This window comes from Melanotaenia boesemani, chromosome 4 (genome assembly GCF_017639745.1).
Source record: "Melanotaenia boesemani isolate fMelBoe1 chromosome 4, fMelBoe1.pri, whole genome shotgun sequence".
Lineage (NCBI taxonomy): Eukaryota > Metazoa > Chordata > Actinopteri > Atheriniformes > Melanotaeniidae > Melanotaenia > Melanotaenia boesemani.
In genome coordinates, this window is record NC_055685.1 from 4,754,713 (window position 1) to 4,780,350 (window position 25,638).

The 25,638-nt window shown below is 38.3% G+C and overlaps 1 protein-coding gene across 1 annotated transcript; it reads left to right on the top strand.

Moving 5' to 3' along the window:
- Window positions 1-1,103: 1,103 nt before the first annotated feature.
- Window positions 1,104-22,049, top strand: LOC121637646. The gene is made up of 8 exons (XM_041981832.1): window positions 1,104-1,123; window positions 2,246-2,350; window positions 2,453-2,533; window positions 14,320-14,733; window positions 16,157-16,288; window positions 19,745-19,795; window positions 20,034-20,099; window positions 21,306-22,049. Exons 2-8 carry the CDS (start codon window positions 2,338-2,340, stop codon window positions 21,374-21,376), a joined length of 828 nt encoding a protein of 275 aa, XP_041837766.1. The 5' UTR covers window positions 1,104-1,123; window positions 2,246-2,337; the 3' UTR covers window positions 21,377-22,049.
- The last annotated feature ends 3,589 nt before the right edge of the window (window positions 22,050-25,638 follow it).

The window sequence follows — 25,638 nt, forward strand, 5'->3', positions numbered from 1 at the left end:
CTCATTGTCTCAGCGACACATCTGAGTACATTAGGTAAAAAACATTTACTTACCAAATACAAAGGACAGACAGACAGACAGAGAGACAGACAGACAGACAGATAGATAGATAGATAGATAGATAGATAAGGTGCAAGGAGTCTTGAGGCAAAGGTCAATAGACCAATCCCAGCGGGTGATGGTGAAGACTGTAATAATCCCAGGAACTGGAAACTCAAAGAAAAATATATTAACTAAATGCAAACAAAATTATCAAGGTGGCAAAATAGGTTAACTAAATGTGTGCACCCAGTCGGTCGCCAAAGCTTCCGTGTGTGATGCATCGGAAACGTCAGTAGTCATTACGTCATTACCTCATTATTCTCATGCGGCCAGCTGCCTCATCTTAAGCTAAATAAGTTAAATACAGAATATGTTCTTAACCTTGTGTTACTGTTTTCATCAGTGTTCTTTAAATAAGTATTGAATTGTCAAACTCAGTGTTCTTTAAAGCCAAAAAGTAGAAAAAAACTATGCTTATGCAGCTGGGACAGTAATCACATAACTATTTATAAAGTTGTATTAAAACTAAATTTAAGACAAATGCTTGTGCGACTTTGCAAAGTTTTTTAAAAAAATTTAAGTAACGTTTTGGTGATGTTTGGCTTCAGTCTCCTCTTCTGGTACGTTACTTCACTAGGTTGCCCCTGAAAGAAACACAAGAATTAGATGTCAAATAACCAACTTTAAAAGTTATAAAAATCAATGCTGATGGTGATTAGAGGCTAAAACAAAGCAGCTGTGGAGAAGGTCCCACAGCTGGTCTTAGTCCAGCTGTAGACCAGATGCTTCCTGAGACAGTTTATATGATTAACTTTTAAAGTATGCATTTAGAAAAGCTTATATCAAAGAAAAATTATACAACAATATATAAGAAAATTAAATTTAGCTAATCTTTATTCTCATACTTCAAGCTCTTTCAGGTGTTACCCTGGCAACGATGCCTCACGCTTTCCAGCAACTGTGTTTGTAATGATATTTTAGGACTTTTGATGCAGTGGATGAAAAAATACTAAAACAAACATGCTGATCGTGCTGTGGTTGGTTTGAAAGTCCTCAGTTTGGGAGGTTTTAGTGTGTTCAGGTAGAAGGTGTTATTTCTATCCTCCTCAGTGTGACTGAAGTAGGGATAAACTTTACCAACATTTTGTCTTGTGATACAAAATCATTTGTTAACTATACTTTTTCATTGATATCAACATTAATAACAATGTTGATACTTTTTGTCTTTTAAAGGAAAATGATTGTTCATATATTTATTGCATGGGAAACATGAAATCCAAAAAAAACTTATGAACATCAATATTTTAAAGAAATGCTTATAAAATTAATTAAATAAACGTGAAAAATATAAATCTTCTTAAAATGATAATAAAAATAATTTAATTCTTCACAAACTACAAAAATCAATAAAATTAATGAAATTTCAAACATCATCACTAACACCTTCATCATCATCATCATGACATCGTCAGTACATGTGCTGGTTTTTTACTATTTATTTTAAAATTGAAAACAAATGACACGTTTTTTTATCGCCAGTACTTTAATATAACTACAACAAGCTTTTAATTCTCTTCAGCAAAACAAAAATCAGGCTTTTCAAATAAGAAGCTCCTGAATCTTTATCATCGTTCAGGATTACGAGACTGAGTCATACTGATGGTTTTCTCTCTTTCAAACTTCACATTTAGCAACTGGTACAGACACTTATATAAAAATTGGGTTTTCTTTAGATGATCATCTATAAAACAAATCTTGGTCTGCAAAAAGTACCAGATTTTATTGTCTGTTAACTCTTGTTATCTGCGGTGGGAAAAGGTTCAGTGAGCTGCTCCTCTGGATTTGTCACTAAATAATGAGAATCAGTCACGTCTGGTTTTTAATGATCATTTGGATCAGAATGAAATTTTATGAGGTTTCACTGTGTAAAAACTTGATGTTTTATAGCTCGTGTCCATTATCTCTACGTGTATTTTTATGATTATTTTTCTTGTTAAATAATATCAGTAACTTTTTATTTGGTCATTTTAGTCAAGCCTTCGTGCTGGTGTACCACATGGCTCTGACCTGTGACTCACGTACTTGTTGAAACTAAGTTCAGTCTAAAGTCTCGTAGCTCTTCCCTTCTCTTCTTCCTCCTACCTCTTCCTCCTTCCTCCATGTTGATCATGTTTTTTTTTCTCTCCCCGCCCTCTTCACCCAGTTTCCTTTGAAGGGAGGAAATCTGCAGGTTTGCAGCAGCAGCAGCAGCTTCACTGGCGGCGGCAGCAGGCTGGGGATGAAGTGATTCACTGTATGGAGAAGGGGGGTGAGGAGTCTTACACCTCTGCATCACTTCCTTTCTCATCACTTTTTCTGTTGTTGGCGTTCTGATTTGATTTGGCTTGTCTGTTTTCCTGCCGTCTCTTAGTTTGTCTTCATCCACTCATGTTCACAGTAATGGATCTCAGAACCGTGGTGATCATCTCATCTGTTGTTCTTGTGGCTGCAGGTAAGTCCATCTGGTTTAGGTTCCTACTGAATACTGAGACACAGAAGACAGGGCGGTTGGAAAAAACGTTCCGTTGAATTTCCTTAAATGGACCAAAACATGTTAAAAATGAAGAGTGACAACTGAGAGCTTCTGTTCAGTGAAGCCTGCAGTGTTAGAAACCAACCTCTAGAACCAGTCCACTGGTTCTTTTCTAAGCCTGTTGAAGTGGGTCCCATTTACACAGAGATGTTCTGGTTATTTCACAGTTCGAGTCACGTTCAGTCTGGTTTACAGTTCTTTCATGTTCACCATCCATCTAACTTCTCATGTGAGCTTTGGTGTTTAGACGGCCATCTATCCGGAGTGGAAACTAAATCCATTACTTACAGGGTTGCTACCGGTAACGGTGCATCAGTGCAGGGATCCGTTTGGTCATTTCCTGCTGCCACGCAAACAAAACAGGAGTTAAACAAAAAGACTCAACTGAAATGGTTCAGTGATTGAGGGGACAGGCTGAGGAAAAATCTGAAACTTTGAAACTGTGTTTAATCTTTTATAAACTGAGGTTCCCAAAGTTGGGGATGTTGAGGACAGATGGTGCCAAACTGTAACAAAATGGCTGTTATGAAAACCTCGTGCGCCTGTTTGTACTAAATCCTAATGTTGTTCTGCTTTATCACAGCTGAGCTTTTTGAAAATATTGTTCACATATTGTACTACAAGTAGACTAAATAAGAGTTAAAGCCGCATGATTTCTAAGAGCTATTCATCCTGGAAGTGGCTGCTTTGTTAGGCAAGCCCGACTTTTTTTCATTTGTGATGTGTGCAATTTTCATTTATTCTCCACCGGTCACACATACACTGATATTTACACATCTTAGTAAACCTCCCCTTTACTATGACTGCAGAAGTATTCAAACTCAGGATGCAGATGTACTCATTTCATTATGGAGTTTAAATATTCAAGCAGAGGCCTAAAAACTATGAACATGGCTCAAACACACTCAATACATGATTTTATGTCACAAGCAGAAAACTCTGCTGGAAGGTGAAGAAAGTGTCTCATTAAGCTGTTTAATCTGACTTTTAAGTGCTGACATGATCAGACTCTTCAGCTGAGTGGGTCAGAGATTCCACCTGTGCAGCTTAATACAGACTTTGATAATAATAATATTAATAATAATAATTTTTACTTCATTAATCCCATTTAGGAAGTTAGGCTCGACATCTCTGGTACAAAGCAGTGGGCTACCATGTCGGTAGCAGTTGGGGGGTTAAGTTGCTGATAATTAATAAAAGTTGATAATTTCGGATCAAAACTGAGGCAGTTTGTTAAAAGCCAGTCATGTGAATGACCCAACCATTCATATTAATCAGGTGTAATCACTCAGTGTTGACGTATTTTGACCCATGTGTCCTGGCTTTCATTATATTTTGATGAATTTGTAGTGTTCATGTTTCACTCTGGTTCTTATGTACTTTCGGCCCGTCTGTGGACGATGCAGGAAAATGAGCTAAGGCTGTAAATTCTCTGCAGGATTAATAAACTTTCGTCCAAATAAACAATAAATAGAAAAATGCTCATTTACTTAATGACAGGAAATAAAGATTAAAAATAATAAAAATGCCTTGTGGTAGAAATAAATGTTTTATAAAGGGAGGTTCTGACTGACTTCTTACTCAGCCACTCAGCTTCTTTCGGTTTTTAGACGTCAGCTCTCAGAACGATGGCAGCAGCTCTTTCTAAAGTTAACTGGACGTCTTTATGTGACTGAGTTATTCATATGTGGCCATGATCAAAATAACTATCATTGCACCCTTTTTATGTGTCTTTTAACAAGATGGGAGTTACAATCTTCTATCCACGGGTGTTCTACAATTTGCTTTCCCCAAAGTACAAACTGACCTGGTCCTGAAAGCGTTTCAGGTTTTTGGCAAGTAATGCTTGGAGCAAATTATAATCTGAACTTCAGCTTCAGGCCTTCGTTACCCTGAATGAGTTTAAAGCTTTGCTAAAATCACTGCAGTTTACCTGGTCTGTGTGCAGCAGAAGAGGTTGTTTATAAAATGTTTTATTATCTTTGATCTCAATGAGACTTACCTGAGCTAAAAAACTAAATTTCTAACATTTAATCTGAAACAAAGGCCTTTAAAACAGTTGATTTAGCATAAAATCGTCAAATCAACCCTAAAGCTAACAGAACTAACGGTGATTTAAAATGAATTTTATTATCTTAGTTTTCTACTTACTGTCAGAGAGCAACGATCCCACTGTGATATAATCGAAGTGGATAAAATGAAATGTTATTAATCCAAGTAAATTCCTCAGTTTGCAGGATCACGACTGAGTGATTTTAATATGTTTAACACGAACCGAGCCTGGATTTGCTACACACATTTAACCCGTTGGTGGGTGTCCGCTGATGGGATTTTCTCTGTTTTTCTTATTTCTTTAAATGATTTGTTAGTTTATGTTTTGCTGAACAGATAAAATAAGAGCTGAGGGAGCGTGATGAAGCAGACGATCTGAAACGGTGACAAGGATCTCTGTTTTGTATTTGTTCAAATTAAAAATGGCTGACACCCAGTTTTTGTGCCAGAAGATGCTAAAGACACAGCAGTGTGTCATAAGAAAATACCACCGCAATATTTTTATTTTAAAGATGGAACATCTTTTAGTCCGAAATTAACGGGAGCGCAGGAGTTGGATTGAACTGGACCTGCGATTTACGGGAATTGGGAAAATACAAATAAACCTAAATTAAATTAAATTAAATTAAATTAAATTAAATTAAATAAATTAAATTAAATTAAATTAAATTAAATTAAATTAAACTGAATTGAACTGAACTGAACTGAACTGAACTGAACTGAATTGAACTGAAATTAAATGAATTGAACTGAATTGAATTGAATTGAATTGAATTGAATTGAATTGAATTGAACTGAACTGAATACCATGCTGTGACCGAGTGAAGATGATTTTGACTAAATTAAATTAATCTGAAGATGTGCTCGTCAATCTAAACATGAATTTTTTGCTCATCAGTATGAATCAAGAGGAGCCGAAACTGAGCCGATCTGCAGCCGGACCATCGAAGCTACTCTCATATAATCAGTCATTTAATGGCTCTTTAGTGTAAAACAGAAATATTTTTATTACTTTATTCTTAATGTGTTTATTTAAAGAATGCTTTATGTTTTGTGTATTTTATTATGACCAGAAAGAAAACACGGGCACAGTTTTTCCACAGAGAGCCAGTGTTTTGTCATCACAATTAAAGAATATAATGAAATATGGAGCCAATAGTCGGACCAGGTAAAGACCAGTCCAACGAAAATCCAGTCTGATGGCTGGATCAGAACTGACTGGAACTATAACAAGATTCTGCAACAGATAATTAAACATGAATGTTAAAATCACAAAATAAAGTAAATCTGTCACAAAGTTCAATTCAATTAAATTCCATTTAGTTCAGTTCAGTTCAGTTCAGTTCAATTCAATTCAATTTAATTCAATTCAATTCAATTCAATTCAATTCAATTCAATTCATTTCAGCTCAATTCAGTTCAGTTCAATTCAATTCAATTCAATTCAATTCAGTTCAATTCAGTTCAATTCAATTCAATTCAATTCAATTCAATTCAATTCAATTCAATTCATTTCAGCTCAATTCAGTTCAGTTCAATTCAATTCAATTCAATTCAATTCAATTCAGTTCAATTCAGTTCAATTCAATTCTATTCAATTCAATTCAATTCAATTCAATGGTTTAAGTTTTATAGTGGTAAGGCCTACAGTCCGTTCAGTCCAGTTCACTGTAAACCTGTCCGGGTTTTCCTGCTTAGGCAGCTGCCCCCGCGACCCGACCCCGGATAAGCGGCAGAAACTGGATGGATCATCGTAATCTTACAATACAAATTACCTTCATTTTATTCAGCCAGTTGTTTATTTGGATGGGAAAATGCATATTAATGAAAATACGATATATTTCTGTCAATATGCAGAATTTGCCAAGATTCTAATTTTCGTCCATAGTACCTTAAAAACTCACCATCATCATGATATTTATTGCTAACTGATACAGTTTTCTAGCTTAGGAAAACATTAAATCTGCTAGATTCAATTTAGTTTATATTTGAATTAAAATTTAATTTCAATGTTATTTTATCTAATCTCCCAGCTTGAGTGTGGACGGGCCATCGGGCCTTCCAGTTAGTTAAAATAAATCAAATAAAAGAAGAGCTTTATTAATCCCTGAGTGAGACTATTATTATTAAATTATACGTTAGAATCATAGAAATCTGTGGAGTTTAGGTCTGACCGGATGACTGAAAACTACAATAAGTTAATTTATCTGTTTGGGTGAAAACTTGTCTGAGAACATGTAGGTCCAGGTTCTGTCTTCTGTTTTCTTCATGTAGAAAAAAATAATAAGATCTCGTTCATGGTTCAGGCTGAAGACCAAAACATGAAGATCCAGTTTCCAGGATGCTGAAAACAAACCCATCTGCAGAACCTTGTTACTGTGTACTACATCAGTAAAACAGAACCTGCTGGTCCAGAAATCCTTTAAATCTAAATCAGAACTTAAGAACATGTTAAATGGGTTCTGATGTTCTGATGTCTTCAGCTGGTTCTGACGTTTTTAGCTGGTTCTGATGTTTTTAGCAGGTTCTGATGTTTTTAGCTGGTTCTGATATCTTCTGCTGGTTCTGATGTTTTTAGCTGGTTCTGATGTTTTTAGCAGGTTCTGATGTTTTTAGCAGGTTCTGATGTTTTTTAGCTGGTTCTGATATCTTCTGCTGGTTCTGATGTTTTTAGCTGGTTCTGATGTTTTTAGCAGGTTCTGATGTTTTTAGCAGGTTCTGATGTTTTTAGCTGGTTCTGATGTTTTTTAGCTGGTTCTGATATCTTCTGCTGGTTCTGATGTTTTTAGCAGGTTCTGATGTTTTTAGCTGGTTCTGATGTTTTTAGCTGGTTCTGATGTTTTTAGCAGGTTCTGATGTTTTTAGCAGGTTCTGATGTTTTTTAGCTGGTTCTGATGTTTTTAGCAGGTTCTGATCTTTTCAGCTGGTTCTGATGTTTTTATCTGGTTCTGATATTTTCAGCTGGTTCTGATGTTTTTAGCAGGTTCTGATATCTTCTGCTGGTTCTGATGTTTTTAGCAGGTTCTGATGTTTTTAGCAGGTTCTGATCTTTTCAGCTGGTTCTGATGTTTTTATCTGGTTCTGATATTTTCAGCTGGTTCTGATGTGTTCTGCAGGTTATGATGTTTTTAGCAGGTTCTGATCTTCTTAGCTGGTTCTGACGTTTTCAGCTGGTTCTGACGTTTTCAGCTGGTTCTGACATTTTTAGCAGGTTCTGATCTTCTCAGCTGGTTCTGACGTTTTTATCTGGTTCTGACGTTTTCAGCTGGTTCTGATATTTTCAGCTGGTTCTGATGTGTTCTGCAGGTTCTGATGTTTTTAGCTGGTTCTGACGTTTTTAGTTAGTTCTGACGTTTTTAGCTGGTTCTGATATTTTCAGCTGGTTCTGATGTGTTCTGCAGGTTCTGATGTTTTTAGCTGGTTCTGACGTTTTTAGTTAGTTCTGACGTTTTTTAGTTAGTTCTGACGTTTTTAGTTAGTTCTGACGTTTTTAGCTGGTTCTGATGTTTTCTGCAGGCTCTGATGTTTTTAGCTGGTTTTGACGTTTTCAGTTAGTTCTGACGTTTTTAGTTAGTTCTGACGTTTTTTAGTTAGTTCTGACGTTTTTAGCTGGTTCTGATATTTTCAGCAGGTTCTGATGTTTTTAGCTGGTTCTGATGTTTTTAGCTGGTTCTGATGTTTTTAGCAGGTTCTGATGTTTTTAGCAGGTTCTGAATCTTTTCAGCTGGTTCTGATGTTTTTATCTGGTTCTGATATTTTCTGCTGGTTCTGATGTTTTTAGCAGGTTCTGATATCTTCTGCTGGTTCTGATGTTTTTAGCTGGTTCTGATGTTTTTAGCAGGTTCTGATGTTTTTAGCAGGTTCTGATCTTTTCAGCTGGTTCTGATGTTTTTATCTGGTTCTGATATTTTCAGCTGGTTCTGATGTGTTCTGCAGGTTATGATGTTTTTAGCAGGTTCTGATCTTCTTAGCTGGTTCTGACGTTTTCAGCTGGTTCTGACGTTTTCAGCTGGTTCTGACGTTTTCAGCTGGTTCTGACATTTTTAGCAGGTTCTGATCTTCTCAGCTGGTTCTGACGTTTTTATCTGGTTCTGACGTTTTCAGCTGGTTCTGATATTTTCAGCTGGTTCTGATGTGTTCTGCAGGTTCTGATGTTTTTAGCTGGTTCTGACGTTTTTAGTTAGTTCTGACGTTTTTAGCTGGTTCTGATATTTTCAGCTGGTTCTGATGTGTTCTGCAGGTTCTGATGTTTTTAGCTGGTTCTGACGTTTTTAGTTAGTTCTGACGTTTTTTAGTTAGTTCTGACGTTTTTAGTTAGTTCTGACGTTTTTAGCTGGTTCTGATGTTTTCTGCAGGCTCTGATGTTTTTAGCTGGTTTTGACGTTTTCAGTTAGTTCTGACGTTTTTTAGTTAGTTCTGACGTTTTTAGTTAGTTCTGACGTTTTTAGTTAGTTCTGACGTTTTTAGCTGGTTCTGATGTTTTCTGCAGGCTCTGATGTTTTTAGCAGATTCTGATCTTTTCAGCTGGTTCTGACGTTTTTATCTGGTTCTGATATTTTCAGCTGGTTCTGATGTGTTCTGCAGGTTCTGATATTTTCAGCAGGTTCTGATGTTTTTAGCTGGTTCTGACGTTTTTAGCTGGTTCTGATATTTTCAGCTGGTTCTGATGTTTTTAGCTGGTTCTGACGTTTTTAGCTGGTTCTGATATTTTCAGCTGGTTCTGATGTGTTCTGCAGGTTCTGATATTTTCAGCTGGTTCTGATGTGTTCTGCAGGTTCTGATATTTTTAGCTGGTTCTGATGTTTTCTGCAGGCTCTGATGTTTTTAGCTGGTTTTGACGTTTTCAGTTAGTTCTGACGTTTTTAGTTAGTTCTGACGTTTTTTAGTTAGTTCTGACGTTTTTAGCTGGTTCTGATATTTTCAGCAGGTTCTGATGTTTTTAGCTGGTTCTGATGTTTTTAGCTGGTTCTGATGTTTTTAGCAGGTTCTGATGTTTTTAGCAGGTTCTGATGTTTTTTAGCTGGTTCTGATGTTTTTAGCAGGTTCTGATCTTTTCAGCTGGTTCTGATGTTTTTATCTGGTTCTGATATTTTCTGCTGGTTCTGATGTTTTTAGCAGGTTCTGATATCTTCTGCTGGTTCTGATGTTTTTAGCTGGTTCTGATGTTTTTAGCAGGTTCTGATGTTTTTAGCAGGTTCTGATCTTTTCAGCTGGTTCTGATGTTTTTATCTGGTTCTGATATTTTCAGCTGGTTCTGATGTGTTCTGCAGGTTATGATGTTTTTAGCAGGTTCTGATCTTCTTAGCTGGTTCTGACGTTTTCAGCTGGTTCTGACGTTTTCAGCTGGTTCTGACGTTTTCAGCTGGTTCTGACATTTTTAGCAGGTTCTGATCTTCTCAGCTGGTTCTGACGTTTTTATCTGGTTCTGACGTTTTCAGCTGGTTCTGATATTTTCAGCTGGTTCTGATGTGTTCTGCAGGTTCTGATGTTTTTAGCTGGTTCTGACGTTTTTAGTTAGTTCTGACGTTTTTAGCTGGTTCTGATATTTTCAGCTGGTTCTGATGTGTTCTGCAGGTTCTGATGTTTTTAGCTGGTTCTGACGTTTTTAGTTAGTTCTGACGTTTTTTAGTTAGTTCTGACGTTTTTAGTTAGTTCTGACGTTTTTAGCTGGTTCTGATGTTTTCTGCAGGCTCTGATGTTTTTAGCTGGTTTTGACGTTTTCAGTTAGTTCTGACGTTTTTAGTTAGTTCTGACGTTTTCAGCTGGTTCTGATATTTTCAGCTGGTTCTGATGTGTTCTGCAGGTTCTGATGTTTTTAGCTGGTTCTGACGTTTTTAGTTAGTTCTGACGTTTTTTAGTTAGTTCTGACGTTTTTAGTTAGTTCTGACGTTTTTAGTTAGTTCTGACGTTTTTAGCTGGTTCTGATGTTTTCTGCAGGCTCTGATGTTTTTAGCAGATTCTGATCTTTTCAGCTGGTTCTGACGTTTTTATCTGGTTCTGATATTTTCAGCTGGTTCTGATGTGTTCTGCAGGTTCTGATATGTTCAGCAGGTTCTGATGTTTTTAGCTGGTTCTGACGTTTTTAGCTGGTTCTGATATTTTCAGCTGGTTCTGATGTTTTTAGCTGGTTCTGACGTTTTTAGCTGGTTCTGATATTTTCAGCTGGTTCTGATGTGTTCTGCAGGTTCTGATATTTTCAGCAGGTTCTGATGTTTTTAGCTGGTTCTGATGTTTTTAGCTGGTTCTCATGTTTTTAGCTGGTTCTGACGTTTTTAGCTGGTTCTGATATTTTCAGCTGGTTCTGATGTTTTTAGCTGGTTCTGATGTTTTTAGCTGGTTCTGACGTTTTTAGCTGGTTCTGACGTTTTTAGCTGGTTCTGATATTTTCAGCTGGTTCTGATGTTTTCTGTGGGCTCTGATGTTTCACACCTGAAAGATTCTTTTGAAATGTGCTGCGTATGAGAGCTTCTCTTACTCCATTCAGCATTAATGGTGCCGTGTACTGATAATGTTCTCTTTAACATGGACAAACTAAAAGAATCTCAGGTTCTGACTGGTTCTCTCAGTCCATCTTCACTGAGCAGAATCGCATCTCGCTGGGATTTACACTGAATCATTTCATGGTTTTACATTCTCTTACGATAAAATGAATAAGTCTGTGTTAGTTTTAATCCTCCCCAGCGTGTAGAGTCTGCTCGACATCTCTGGTTATTGTTGAGTTTAATGAGAGGAATTAAACTTAAATTCACCTGAAGGTACCTGAACCTCACAGACTTGTGATGGTACTTAGATAAGCTGCCTTTCTGCTTCATTTTGTGGAAAATAATTCAATTAATGTTCAGAATTGAATAGAAACACCAAATTCATGTTTTTCTCTTAAAAGAATTCAGCTTCTCTTGTCCAGCTTTCAGACTTTCACCTTTATGTTATCTTTATATCTTTATCCATCTTTCATGTTCTATATTAGCTGTAAACATAGTCCTAAAGGGTTATAATTCAGGTTTCAGCACATAGTTTAATATTCTGTATTGTACTAGATTAAATCATAAAATAGAAAAAGTAAAAGAAGTGAAAGCATCAAAGAACATTTAAAAATTGCATTTGAAGAATTTGATGCTGTAACAACAACCCCTTTAAAGATAACATTATTAACATGTTAATGTTATTATTATAATTATACAATATCATAATAAAAGGGCAATGAATGCTGGGTGGAGGGGCCCCCTGTAAAATTTTGCTTGGAGTTCCCGGACATCCAAGAATCGCCTCTGGGTCTCAGTGTGTTAGCTGCTATGATCGGTCTTCCTCAGGCTTCCTGACAGCTTACAGGCAGGAACAGATTCATTAATACGACAATAATCCACATTTAACATTTCGTCTTTCACACAACTCGTGCTGCTGCTTCGGATGTGTCAACTTCAGCATCTATTTATAGCTTATCGTTTACAACTAAACCCTCAGAACTTGTTAAAATCGTTTGTGTTTAATGGTTTTTGTTTATTTTGGATTTCAGAATGAATTTCTTACATTTTGCATGACAGTTCTCAGAATGGTTATTTACTGCATGTAAACCACAGATGAGAGTAAATCTAATGAAATCAGACTTTTTAAGCTCGAAATGTACAGACCATTTTAATTCAGCTTTATTTATACAGTGGCAATGCACGACAAGGTCATCTCAAGGCACTTCACAAACAGCCCGATTCAATTCAGTTCATTATAGTCCAGCGATAATCCAATTACAACAAATAGATCCACATTAGTCCAAAACATAATTGTTTTCATATAAACAAATTCACAGAAATAATTACTTAAGTAAGTAATAATTTGATTAATCAAATTAATTAAATCTTCCTGAGCTGCATGAGGCGACAGTGAAGAGGAAAAACTCCTTCTCCTTCTAACTGGAAGTAAAAGCCGAACCAGATCCAGGAGGGACAGCCTTCTGCCTGGACCAGCTGGGTTGGAGAGGGCAGGAAAGAGGGGTCAACAAGCACCTTTACCCTAAGCAGGGATTCCTGCTGAGAAAGAAGAAGTGAAGCACAAATTAATGACATCAGATGTCTTTACATGGAGAGTAAAACAATTTTATTAGTTTTTCTTCTTGAAAACAGACAATAAATAAATAAAAAACAAATTAAAGCATACATAATGTCCAAATGGAAAAAAAAAAGAAAAAAATCAACCAAATAAATGTCGGCATTCTCCCGCAGTGTAACACTGAGGTACTTTCAGTTGTGTTTGCAGAGGCTTTGAATTTCATGCCGCTGAAACTTGTGCCGCCTCCCAACGTGCACGGCGGGTTTGTGGTCAAATTACCAAAACTCACATCTGCAAAACTGTCAGAGCTCAGAGAGCTTTACAGAGAAAATGAGAACATTTTCCCCATGAAACTCTTGCTGTGAGTGAAGAGTGTGTCGAGGTAATTATGAGAATGGACACACCTTAGCGCATTTACAGCTTAAACAGAAGGAAAATGATTAAAAATGAGTGGGAAAAGTGTGTGATCAAGCATTCTGATTTGTTAAAAAATGATGTTTGATTGATTTGTTGACACAAAACTACACGGATGAAAACTGGATCTATATCAACGCATCTTTCAACAGAATCAATAAATAAAAGTTGGACCTTATCTAAAACTTTGTGGGACATTTCTGTTGAAGTTTTTGCAGCATTTACGTTTGCTGAGCTTCCGTCAGGTTTCATTTTTATTTTTCAAGTAAAATCTTATTAAAACATCTGCAGGACTTTTTGTAAACGCTGACGGTTTAAATCTTGCAGAAGAAACAACATAAGAGCAGCAACCTGCTGCTTTTCAGTGATTTAATGTTTGGAGACGCGAGTTCTCCAGGAACAGGATTTTGAGCAGAAACGTGGTTCTCCGAACAAACAGTCATGACCAGCGCTCAGCTTGTCCTCCCTGCTTTCAACTTCAGACTCCTGGAGGGGAGGACCAGCGTCTGAACCTAACATACATAAAAATAATTACAGCTTCTACCTAAAATAACTCGACCCATCAAGTTTCTTAAAAAAAAACATGTAAAAAAAAAAAATATATATATATATATATATATATATGTATATATATATATATATAATTTTTTTTTACTATATATATTAATATTATATTATATATAGGTTTCTTAAAAAACATGTTAAAAAATATATATAATATGTATTTTTTTTTTATTATATATATATATATATATATATATATATATATATATATATATATATATATACATATATTTATTTATATATATATATATATATATATATATATATATTTATTTATTTATTTTTATAAGCTGATGGGCTGAGTTATTTTGGGTAGAACCCAGGCTGTGGCGTTTCAGGGCCGGCAAGTCTGGGAAAACGGTGTTAAAGGCTGAGCCTTAAAATGTGCTCATCTTTGTACATAATATGCAACAAGCTGAGGTCAGAAACTGTTGTTTACCACAGACTTTCTTCTTCCATTATCACAACCCAGTTTTGATTTCTGATGAGTCTTTCTGGTTGCTAATGGACTGTCAGTACATGTTTAACCGGCTAGTAGATGCTGAACAGGTGCCTGACATACCTGCACAGTGATGCTGTCTGATTTATAGAATCAGTTTATGTGTTTTCTGTACTAAGTCATGTGTTCCTCCCAGGGTTGAACCAATCATCTCTACCCCAAACTAGTGGACACAATAATAGTGAGCTGACCAACACCTCCACCAGCCCCTGTTCCTGCTCTGCTGCTCCTACTGAACCTTCTGTGGTTCCCACCTCCAGCGCCGACAGCTTCACACCCATCCTGGGCCTCCTCACGGTCAACTGGACAAAGAAATGTGAAGGCATCATCTACCTGATCCCGTATCTTTCCTTCAACAAGTCCTCCTTACCTGTGTGTGACAGCCCGGATGCAAACATTCAGATCCTTCTGAAAAATGTGTGTAACAATAAATATTGTATGGATGTGAAGAGCTGGTCAACTGACAAGGACAACACGGAGGGTTATAACATAACCAAGACGGGAGCCGAGAAGATGGCCAGCTGTAAGCCCCTCAGCGTCAGATGCACAGGTTGGTCTCCTGGTCAAAGTTTCACCATCTGTGTGAAAAATCATTTCAGCTGCTTGACATGTTTCTCTCAGTTTTTACAGGGTGTATCTGCAGAGTCCCTGCAGCTGTGGTTTCCAACCTATTTTCCTTGAATACCGCCTTCATGTAAAACTATGCTTGTTTGATGCTTTCAGAAGTCAGATTCTCACCATAAATGATGCATTCTGGCTGAGTCCTGTCCTTCAATAGAGCCAAAGTTAAATTAACATTTACCCTTTTTATCTTAAAATAGGGACAATGTGTGGTTAATCACAACTGCTCTGGATAGTCAAAGCCTCAGGAACCCCTTTGGGGATCCCGGACCCCAGGTTGGGAACCACTGCCCTACAGAGTCCATTTTTTTTAAAGTGTTCAAACCTCATTTGCCCAAAGTTTTCTGAAAAGCGTTAAAAATGGCCGTCATTTGTTCACTAGTCACTAGTTTAGATTTATATTTAAACCTTTATTCAGACTTTGATTCAGCACTTATTCAAACTCTTATTGAAATTTTTATTTAAATCTTTGTTCAAACTTTTATTTGAAACTTTATTTAAACCTTTATTCAAGTTTTTATTTAAACCTTTATTCTGCATTTTATTCAGACATTTAATTAAAACTTTATTCAAAGTTGTTTTCAAAACTTTAAACCTCCATTCAGTTTTATTCACAGCTTTATTTCAATCTTTATTTAAACTTTAATACAAAACTTAATTGAAACTTTTATTTGAACTTTTAAACAAAACTTTATTTAAACCATAATTTGAATTTTTTTAAACAAAACTTTATTTAAACCATAATTTGAATTTTTTTAAACAAAACTTTATTTAAACCATAATTTGAATTTTTTTAAACAAAACTTTATTTAAACCATAATTTGAATTTTTTAAAACAAAACTTTATTTAAACCTCAATTCAAACTTTTATACAAATTTTTTCTAAACTTTTATTTAAAACATTATTTCAGCCGTTATTTTAACTTTAATACAAAACTTTATTTAAATCTTTATTTAAACTTTTATTTAAACCTTATTTGACATATTAATTCAACCTTTATTTGAACCTTTGTTTGAACCTTTATTTAACTCTTTATTTAAACTTTTATTCAAATTTTTATTAGTGAACAGAATGTCTTGTTTCTGTTTCTGTTTTCAAAATTAAGTTTTTCAGTAAGGAGACTAAAGAATATTTGTACTTGTGTTGTTTAAATAAAGGTTTAAACAAACAAAAAATGTTAGTTTTTTTTGTTCTTAGGAACTGTCAGAACTTTTCTGGAAATAGAGTTTGTTCAGAAATAAAACTGATGGACTTTCCTGCCTTTATGCTGCCAAAACAAAGCAGTGAAAAATGATATGAACCTGATCTGTAGATGATCCAACATCAGAGCAACATCTGTGTGTTTGTCCAGCTGAAGATCCCCCAGATGTGGAGAGAGAGCTGCAGGCCTTCAAAGTGGTGACAGCTTTGCTCTGCTGCGTTCTGCTGGTCCTTTTAATAATCCGATTCACCCGACCGACTGTCACAGCCCTGCAGAGCAGACGTGAGTGCTCACACACACTAACACACATGTATGCCGACACACACTGGGACACAGCACAGATGTGCAAATGACCTGAAAACTCATATATTTTAGATTAAAAGTCATTAAATTGAAGATTATGCTCAAGAAAGATAAAGACTCAGACAGAATAGAATCAGATGCCCTGCTCCACACCTTCTGTGCTGAAGGCTGTGAGGAGGCTGTGTTGTGGTTTTTTGTTGTTCGTGCCAACTCAGAGGGGATTGATTGATGGCTGTAACCATGGAGACAGCTGGAGGAAAGAGCAGAAACTCTCAGCTGATGGATCAAACTACTCAAGCCTGAAAACTCATAATGTACTTATAACAACAAAGAGATAAATTTAACATTACAAGTTTCAGCTGATTGTTTTGACTTCAAAACATTCAGATTATAATTTAGATATTTCTAAATCCAAAGAGGTTCATAACATCCTCTTTTTTTCAGAGAAATTAGTCACCAGACTGTCAAAGTGTTCATGTGGAGACCAAGTTGGTGTGTACCACAAACATCGAGATTCAAGATCTCTGTTGTCATTATGCAGCATAACAAAAGTTTGAGGAGTCGCTCAGCTTAGCACACATAAATAAGAAAATAGAAATATAATAAGCATACATAAGTAAGTAATAAGTGAAGAAATAAAATATATAAAAGTAATATAAAAACACCTCTATATTGACAGAAAATAAGAATTCACAGCAGGCAGTAATATTTACAGGCTGATAAATTGCATCCTCATGCAAGGACGGAGGTCTGTGTGTAGGTGTGTGTCTGAGAAGGTGTGAATCTTCAGTGTGTGTGGATATGGAGGGTTGGGTGCATGTGTGCGAGTACCGTTGGGGTGTGTAAGTGTTGAACTACAGGGGGGGCTATTGTTTTCACAGCTCTGGGGAAGAAGTTGTCTCTGAGGGGCCGAACTGCAGTGAAACCACAAAAGTATTTTAGCAATCTACCTATCATCCCCATGAAGCCAGGAATTAGCCTCCATGAGCCAGATCACATCTGAAACCAGGTACCAAGGTGGATAGGTTTGAAACCTTCACCGTCAGTGGTACTGTGAGGACAGCTTTACTGCACCACTAGAGGATATGACATCAGTGTGATGAACACACGCCAAACACAACAACAATAATGACGTCGATGACCAGCTGTGTTGAGGTGCTGCTCCAGACTGTCATGGTACAGCTTTAGCATCAAAATGCTCTGCTTTTACAACACAGTCTTGGACTGTTGTACCATCAACAGCAGGAACAAGCAGATATGTCATTATATGCACATGCACTACATCTTATTCTGGCTTTAGAGTGTTACCCTTTAATCATCGTAGCGCCCCCACAGCTTTGTAGTATGTACTACAGCCGTTTCGTGCGGATGTTGAAGCCTTTCTCTACTTGACGCCACCTGAACCGGCTTCAGTGCCGTGTGGACATAGCCTGAGTCTTTTTGTGGTGGTTTTAATGTTTCTGTACTGCTTTTCTGATGGAGACGGTACAAACAGGGCATTGCCTGGGTGGGTGGGGTCAGCTGCAATGCATCTGGCCCTCTTCTGGACTCGGGTGGTGGAGATGGAGTCCAGATCTGGTAGATGGCGATGCACAATCCCCTGAGCTGTCCAGGTTTCTCTTGTCCTGTTCTGTGCAGCTGCCATACCCCACCATCACACTGAGACACAAGATGCTCTCAGTGGTGGCTCTGTGAAATTTCACCAGCAGCTGAGAAAAGAGTCCCGACCCAGCAACCTCCTGAGAAAGAAGAGCCATTGTTGGGCTTCGTCGCCAGGTGTGAAGTGTTCGCAGTCCAGGAGAGGCCAGGAACTTAAAGGGGTAGTGCACCCTAAAATGAAGGCAGGGCTGAGCACGCAACCCTGCAGCATTCCAGTGGTGAAGATGTTGACTTCCCTATCCTCACCACCTAGGAATTTCACAAACAGCATACTAACACGGGTGTAGGAAGGCTGCAGGTGAGTAAGGGTTGTATGAAGTGCTATGGAGACAGCATCCTCCATAGAACGGTTCTCCCTGTAGGCGAATTGCAGGCTGTCCAGGCCGGCGGGGATGGTGTCCTTCATGTGCTTTAGGAGGATCCACTCAAAACACTCTATGATGACTGGGGTGAGAGCGACTGAGGCAGGTAATGGTTGTGTTTTTGGGCACAGGCACAACTTCAGGCAGACAGGAACAGTGGAAGGCTATGGGACCTCTGTGGAGATCCCTTAGTGCAGCTGCAGGGTAAAAAGCTGATGCTGCCTCTGGCTGTGGAGGGCGAACAGTACTTCTGCTGCTGGAGAGTCGAAGAGTGGAAGAAGCTGTTCCAGGTGTCAGGCAGAGTGGGGTCGTGCTGACCTGCTAGTCTCTGGGCTTGGACTCTATGACTGTCTTGATGCCTTTCCACATGTTTCATATGTTGTTGTCATTGAAGTGCTCCTTAATGCACTGACTGTGCCTTAGTTTTGACAGCTAGATGTCCTTTTTCTGTTTTTGTGGGCCCTGCTATAAGCCAGTTTGTCTCCTGCTCTGTAGGCTGCATCCTGGGCTTTTAGCAGGGACCGAACTGTGCATTCCACCCAGGGCTCCTGACTGGGGAAAACTGTGAGTGCTTTTGTGGGTTGGACAGCACAGACGACGTGTTTTCCTCCAGATCAGCGTCCTCTTTAAACACTCCCCAGTCTGTGTGCTCAAAGCAGTCCTGTAAGGCTAAGGAAGACTCCTCAGTCCAAACCTGAATGGTGGTGAGTTTGGTCCTGCAGATCAGAGGTCTGTAGGCAGGGATCAGCTCCACAGAAATATGATCTTGCATCCCAAAGTGAGGAGCTGCTGCAGCCTAGCATGCTTCTGGAAGGGACAGATTTTAATTCCACATGGTTAAAGCCCCCAGCCACAATCACAGTCTGGATTAGCGTTCATCTGCCCGGTGATCAGGCAGTACAGCTCCTCCAGCCCGCCCAGCAAGCCCCGCTTTTGTTTACGTTGTTTCCTCCTCACTCTGGGTCACAGAGGGGGGATGGTGAGGGCCTCTGTCGTCCATTCCAGTTCGGGTAGAATAAAATCTGGCTTTGGCAATGCAGAAAATTCGTAGTTTTTGCCCAGTTCCAGCAGGTCAGCCTTTCCGTTCTGGATTAAGGTTTCCAGTCTTAAAATGCGAGTAAAAACATGAACAAAAACATCAAAACAAGTGTAAACAGCTGAGAGTCTGGAGCCGCCATCTTGGTTATGAATCTCACTGATGCAAACTGCTCCACAAAACAGGTGTTTAATATTTGAGTGTGTACACAGAGCAAACAAACTCTTCTTCACAGACGTGCAGAAACTGATGACTTCTCACAACTGATAAAGTCTCACACAGACAGCACCCCCTACAGTCCTCATTTAATTACTGCAGCTCTGCCGTACAAATTCTTCCTGTTAGCTGCTGAGCTGATGTGAATGTTGTTGCTTTCAGTATCAGATAAAAGGAGAGAACGCTGGATCGGACCAACTCAGAGTCACAGCGGTGAGTCTCTTAAACCCTGTTTCTTAAAAATGCTGAGCCAATAAAACATGTCGTCATTTGTTAGTGTCACACTGAGCTCATATTTAAAGAAACAATAAAAAATGTCCCACTTTCACAGTTTTAAGCTTTCTGTGTTGGTTTATGAGACGAGTAAATACCAGCATTCTGGTTTTATAAGTTACACAGTCCCAACTGTTTTAGTCGTACATTGTGTAACTGTGCTGTCTGTCTCTGTCAGTCTCTTACCATCGAGGGAAAGCTGCAGTTAGAAGCAACGATGAAGAGAAGAGGCTGTCGTATCCAGGTAACATACATGATGGTCAGTTTTACAGCAGAAACTTTTCAGACCTTTTTCAACATTTTGCATCCTTTCTCCTGAAATATATTTCTGTCCTCTTAGTCTGCACATACCTCTCCGAATGGACAAATAAAAAATAAATAAATAAAATATCCGATAAATAAAATTATATATATATATTTATATATATGTGTGTGTGTGTGTATATTAAGTTTTTTTTTAAAAGCAAATCTCAAAGGGTAGAGACAATTTTCTCAAATTACACTTTTGCCTTTTAGAAACTGTTTTTAAAAAGACACGGTGGGTTATTTGTTTAAACAGGATTTAGCCCATTTACTACCCTTTTAGTGGCTGGCTTCAGGAAAACTCTGTGAAGGTCCTTGAGGGGCCTAATCACAGTCTGGACCAGAACTCTGCCTGGTTCTGGAAATCAAATCAAATCAAATCAAGTTTTATTTTTAAAGCTCTTTTCAAGCCAAGAAGCAACACAAAGTGCTTTACATAATAAAACCAATATATGCATAATAAAATAAAACAAGCCTTTCCTGGCTGAGTTTTGGATGGATAGTTTTTCCATTTTAAATTAATCTCTTCGTGTTGACACAGAGGTCCATTATATGCAGACTAAAGAAGGAAAAAAAACTTTAATTTCTCCATGTGACAAACTGACGACATTCAGTCATTCACATTTCTGTTACTTTTGCTCACAGATTTATTCAGACACACCAGTGAAGTGACAGAAAGAGCTATGATGTGGAAATGATAAACGTAACTCACACAAATAAGTTTTCTGACAACAACCCGTCACCCTAACAGACCATTTACATGACAGTTTAACACTAACGCTTCTCTGTAGCAGTTCACCACCATCATGTCAGCACCATCACATAACAATTTACCACCGTTACAGTGTGACAGTTTATCATCATCTCGTCGCCGTAACAGTTCAGCTGTAACATGTCAGTTCACCACCATAAAATCTGTTTCCATGACAATTCATCAGTTAATCTTTATAACAGTTCGTCACCATAACGATTTGCAAATTCATCACCATAACAGTTAGTTGCCATAACAATTTGTGACCGTGGCAGATTCGTCACCATGACGATTCATCACTTAACCTTGAAAGGGAAACTAAACAGGGTGTTAAACTGTTTGTTGTTTGTGGATAGAAGTTTAAACATGGCTTTCTTCTGTGTGTCACCACATCAGCTCTGGAGCGTCTGACGGTCAGAGACAGCAGCGACATGTCATGCAGCAGGAACAGTGGCTACGATTTCTAACACGAGTCTTCCACCCCCATCATCAGAGTCATCTTTGTCCTCATCTTCATTTTGCGCTGTTTGTGTGTTTTCAGAGAGGACTGTTTCATAGAAGAAGAGTAAAACATTTGAAATGTTGGTTCAGATGGCCTTAAACTCAGTAATCTTCAACAGCCACTGATCATCCCATCCTGTCTCTGTATATCCTGTGAACATGTTTTCCTTACAATATGTAGACTTGTTGTGATTTTTCAAGACAAACACAAACTGAAAATCCTTGAAACTTTGATACAACTTCTGTATTTAGATTATTGTTTGTTCCTGTCATGATCAGCTTTCCCTAAAACTGTTGCCATGGTTCATATCCACATTCAAACATGTGACCTCCTCGTGGTCTTGAGAGAAACTGTGAAGTGATGGAGTTCAATGTTTGCAGTCCCTGTTGGTTTTAACCGTGACAGTGATGTTACAGCCTAAATCCAACCAGGATAAGGTGTTTTAGTAAAAAAAAGAAAAAAAGAACACCTCTGGAAAAAACCTGAATGTGTTTATTAGTGCATATGTTAATATATATCACTCAAAGGTGGACGTCATTTTTTCCACATCACTCGAACCCACTAAGGGTTAAAACATACATGGTTAGGGTTCAAATAAATATACATCCTACCTGCAAAGTATATTAGTATATAGTATATATGGGGTGGGGGGTGGGGGGGGGGGGGGGGGGGGTCGTGGATAACAACAACTTTACCCCTGACATTTTGTTTGTAGACATTGTTGGTTATTTGGAGCTAGTTCTGGTTATCTGTCAACACTATAATCTGCTGTGTGGAGATCTGTTTCTCTAACCTCACCTTTTCCAACACGACATTCACGTCAATCTGTATGATTCACATGGATGCATGTTTGGATTCAGAAAGGGCAGTTTTTACTAAAAAGCAACAAGTGTGCAGGTATGAGGTGTGTTTAATCTGATGAACCCTAACCATGTTCTAACTCTTAGTGGATTGGAGTGATGTGGTAAAAAGCTATGTCAAGCACGTTTGATGATGCAGCTTCCTGTGATGCATCGCCACGGACACCAACATATAATAACAAATAATACAATAACATGTTAAACGTTATAATGGAAACTTCTGTCTGTTAGCACGTCAGCTAACATCAGTGACTAGTGTGTTAATGTTAGCCTACAATGTCAGTCAGTTTAAAGTGAATCATTGTGGGAAGGTGATTTCCAATGTTTTCATATTGTTATCTTATTTTAATTTACATTATTGTTGTAAAATAAGAAGAAAGTAAAACACACACCAGTTTCTGGTCTAATGATTGATTGTTATACTCACTATAGGGGCTCACTAATGTGGCTCGATGCAGCTGGTCTTAACAAACGTTTATGCTCCTGAAAAATTATCTACGGCCCAGCCAATGATATCTGAACAATTGTTTTCCAGTATGAGGGAGTTTAAGGAGGAAGACGCTATTTATGTAGCGCAGCTTTAGTCAGGGATGAGGTGCATATAGACCAGGTTTAAGATTGAGCTGATGACCCAAGTGAAGGGAGTTAAACACAGCTTTCTGCAATCACAGTATTATAAAAGTTCAACAAAGCAAGATTTGTTGTCTTTTCCTTTTAATTTTCCTCTCAGATTACACCAGAATGCTTCATTTGCATGTCAAAATCGCTCCAGATCCTTCTAGAGAAATTTAGTTAGTCACCTTTTTCACACCTTCTCAGTTTGCAGGTATACATCGTTATGGAAAATCAAGTATTTTACTCACTGGTCTTGCCTCCCGTCACCAAGCAGAAAGCTGTTTTCTAAGAAATATTTTCACCTCACAACTTTGAACATAAAATATTATAGTGAAACTACCAAGTATTTCATATGTGAAAAATGTTTAGATTTGACATTTTTGTAGAAACTGGGCTATATTTTTACACAGTAGAAATCCCAATAAAGATCTCAATTTTTTTTATTTCTATTCATTTATTTAACCTTTAGTAAGTGTGAGTGGTTGTTTGTCTCTGTGTGCTGGACTTGTGATGGACTGGCGACCTGTCCAGGGTGTACCTGTCACTCTATCTAGTAGCTGCTCCAGCCAACTGCAACCCTGAAATGGAATGAGCAGATGTAGAGGATGGATGGATGGATGGATGGATGGATATTTAACTTGTTTATAACATGGAATATTTTCTTTAAAGTGTTCAGTGAGACCAAGTCATGAAGTTTTAAGTCTTGTTATAGTTAACTTCGGGTAAAGGAGCGGCATACATGAACGTCTTTTTTCCAGCCCTGTTTCAACCACAGATAAGAAAATCCTGTAAATTAAACAATAAGTAAATTAAAACAATAAGACCCTGAGGTCTTCTAATGGAGGAAAGTTGAGAGGTAGGAGGGAAGTAGATCAAATATGGCTGTGCAAGCAAAAATATGCTGAGTTAGCTTGCGGACCTTCCAAGGTGCTTGTATAACAAACAATGATGGGTGATTGATGTCAAATTAGTAATGACGCTCAGATCCCCATGATGGTGCATGATCCAGAGCATGGTGCATGAGATGAGGCATGGATGTATAAGACATCCCCACAATCAGAATCAACAGAAAGGTGGTAGCAACCAGGATTTAACCTTGAAATTTCAACCTTTTTACAAGCTGATGAATATGTGCAGTAAAGTAAAAAGATTTGTGAATTAAAATATCCAGATATTTTGTAACATTATATGAACTCAGTCTCAGGATCAGGATCTGTGGTTTGGCTGCAGCGTTTAAAAGCCCGACTTTGGTTTTGTCAGCATTTATTACAAGTTTTAAATCCTAAAACGTGCTGAACTGTGTTAAAAGTTAAAAGAGTGAGTGTCTGGATACATCCAACTATCATCAGCATAAAATTGTAACTTTGCATTGGACACATTTTGGTCAATATTATCTATATAAAAGTTAAAAAGAAGTGACCCTAGAACGGACCCTTGAGGCTCTTTTTTTACACTCAGAGGTATAACTTTCTGGCTGTACAGAAGAAGTCTATAGTTCTGATTCTAATCAACTCAAAACTCAAAACTATGAAAATAAATGCATCACATTTATGTTCCATGTTATAATAATAATAATAATAGATTTGATTTTTATAGCACTTCAAAGCAAAGCACTTCACATTGAATACATTATTCACTCACTCCATATTCACACATTGGTGATGGTAAGTTAGTTATAGCATGGGGCAGACTGACAGAAATGTGGCAACCAATGTGCACCAACAGCTTCTACAACCACCGAGCATTCATTCATGTTCATACACCAACAATGCCTATATGCTGATAAACCAGTGTCCATGTAAGTCAATACGTGGAAGACAAACAGCCTATGGATGTGGAGAACCTCAGATTAACCTTACTGTGGTCTAAATGTAAAGTTTCTCCTGTGAAACACCAGTTACAGCTCCATGTGCCTCAAAAGCTTTCCTCACAGTTCATCCATCCATCCATTTTCTGCCGCTTATCTGAAGTCGGGTCGCGGGGGCAGTGTCCTAAGCAGGGAAACCCAGACTTCCCTCTCCCCGGCCGCATTCACCAGCTCATCCGGAGGGATCCCGAGGCGTTCCCAGGCCAGCCGAGAGATGTAGTCCGTCCAGCGTGTCTTGGGTCAGGGCCTCTTTCCGGTGGGACGTGCCCGGATCACCCCACCAGGGAGGATTCCAGGAGGCATTCTAACCAGATGCCCGAGCCACCTCATCTGGCTCCTCTCGATGCAGAGGAGCATCTCACCCTATCTCTAAGGGAGAGCCCAGCCAACCTGCAGAGAAAACTAATTTCGACTGCTTGAATTCGCGATCTTGTTCTTTCGGACACTACCCACAGCTCGTGACCATAGGTGAGGGTGGGAACGTAGATCGACCAGTAAATCAAGAGCTTTGCCTTTTTCGAGCAGCTCCTTCTTCACCAAGACAGACCAAGGCAGCGTCCGCATCACTGCAGAGGCGGCACCGATCCCCCTGTCGATCTCCTGCTTCATCCTTCCCTCACTCGTGAACAAGACCTCGTGATACATGAACTTCTCCACTTGGGGCAGGACCCTATTGCAGACCCGGAGAGAGTACTCCACCCTTTTCCGGCTGAGGACCATGGTCTCAGATTTGAAGGTGCTGATTCTCATCCCAGCCACTTCACACTCGGCTACGAATCGCTCCAGTGAGAGCTGAAGATCATGGCCCGATGAAGCCAACAGAACCACATCATCCGCAATGAGCCGAGACCCAAAACTGAGGCCACCAAACCAGATCCCCTCAAC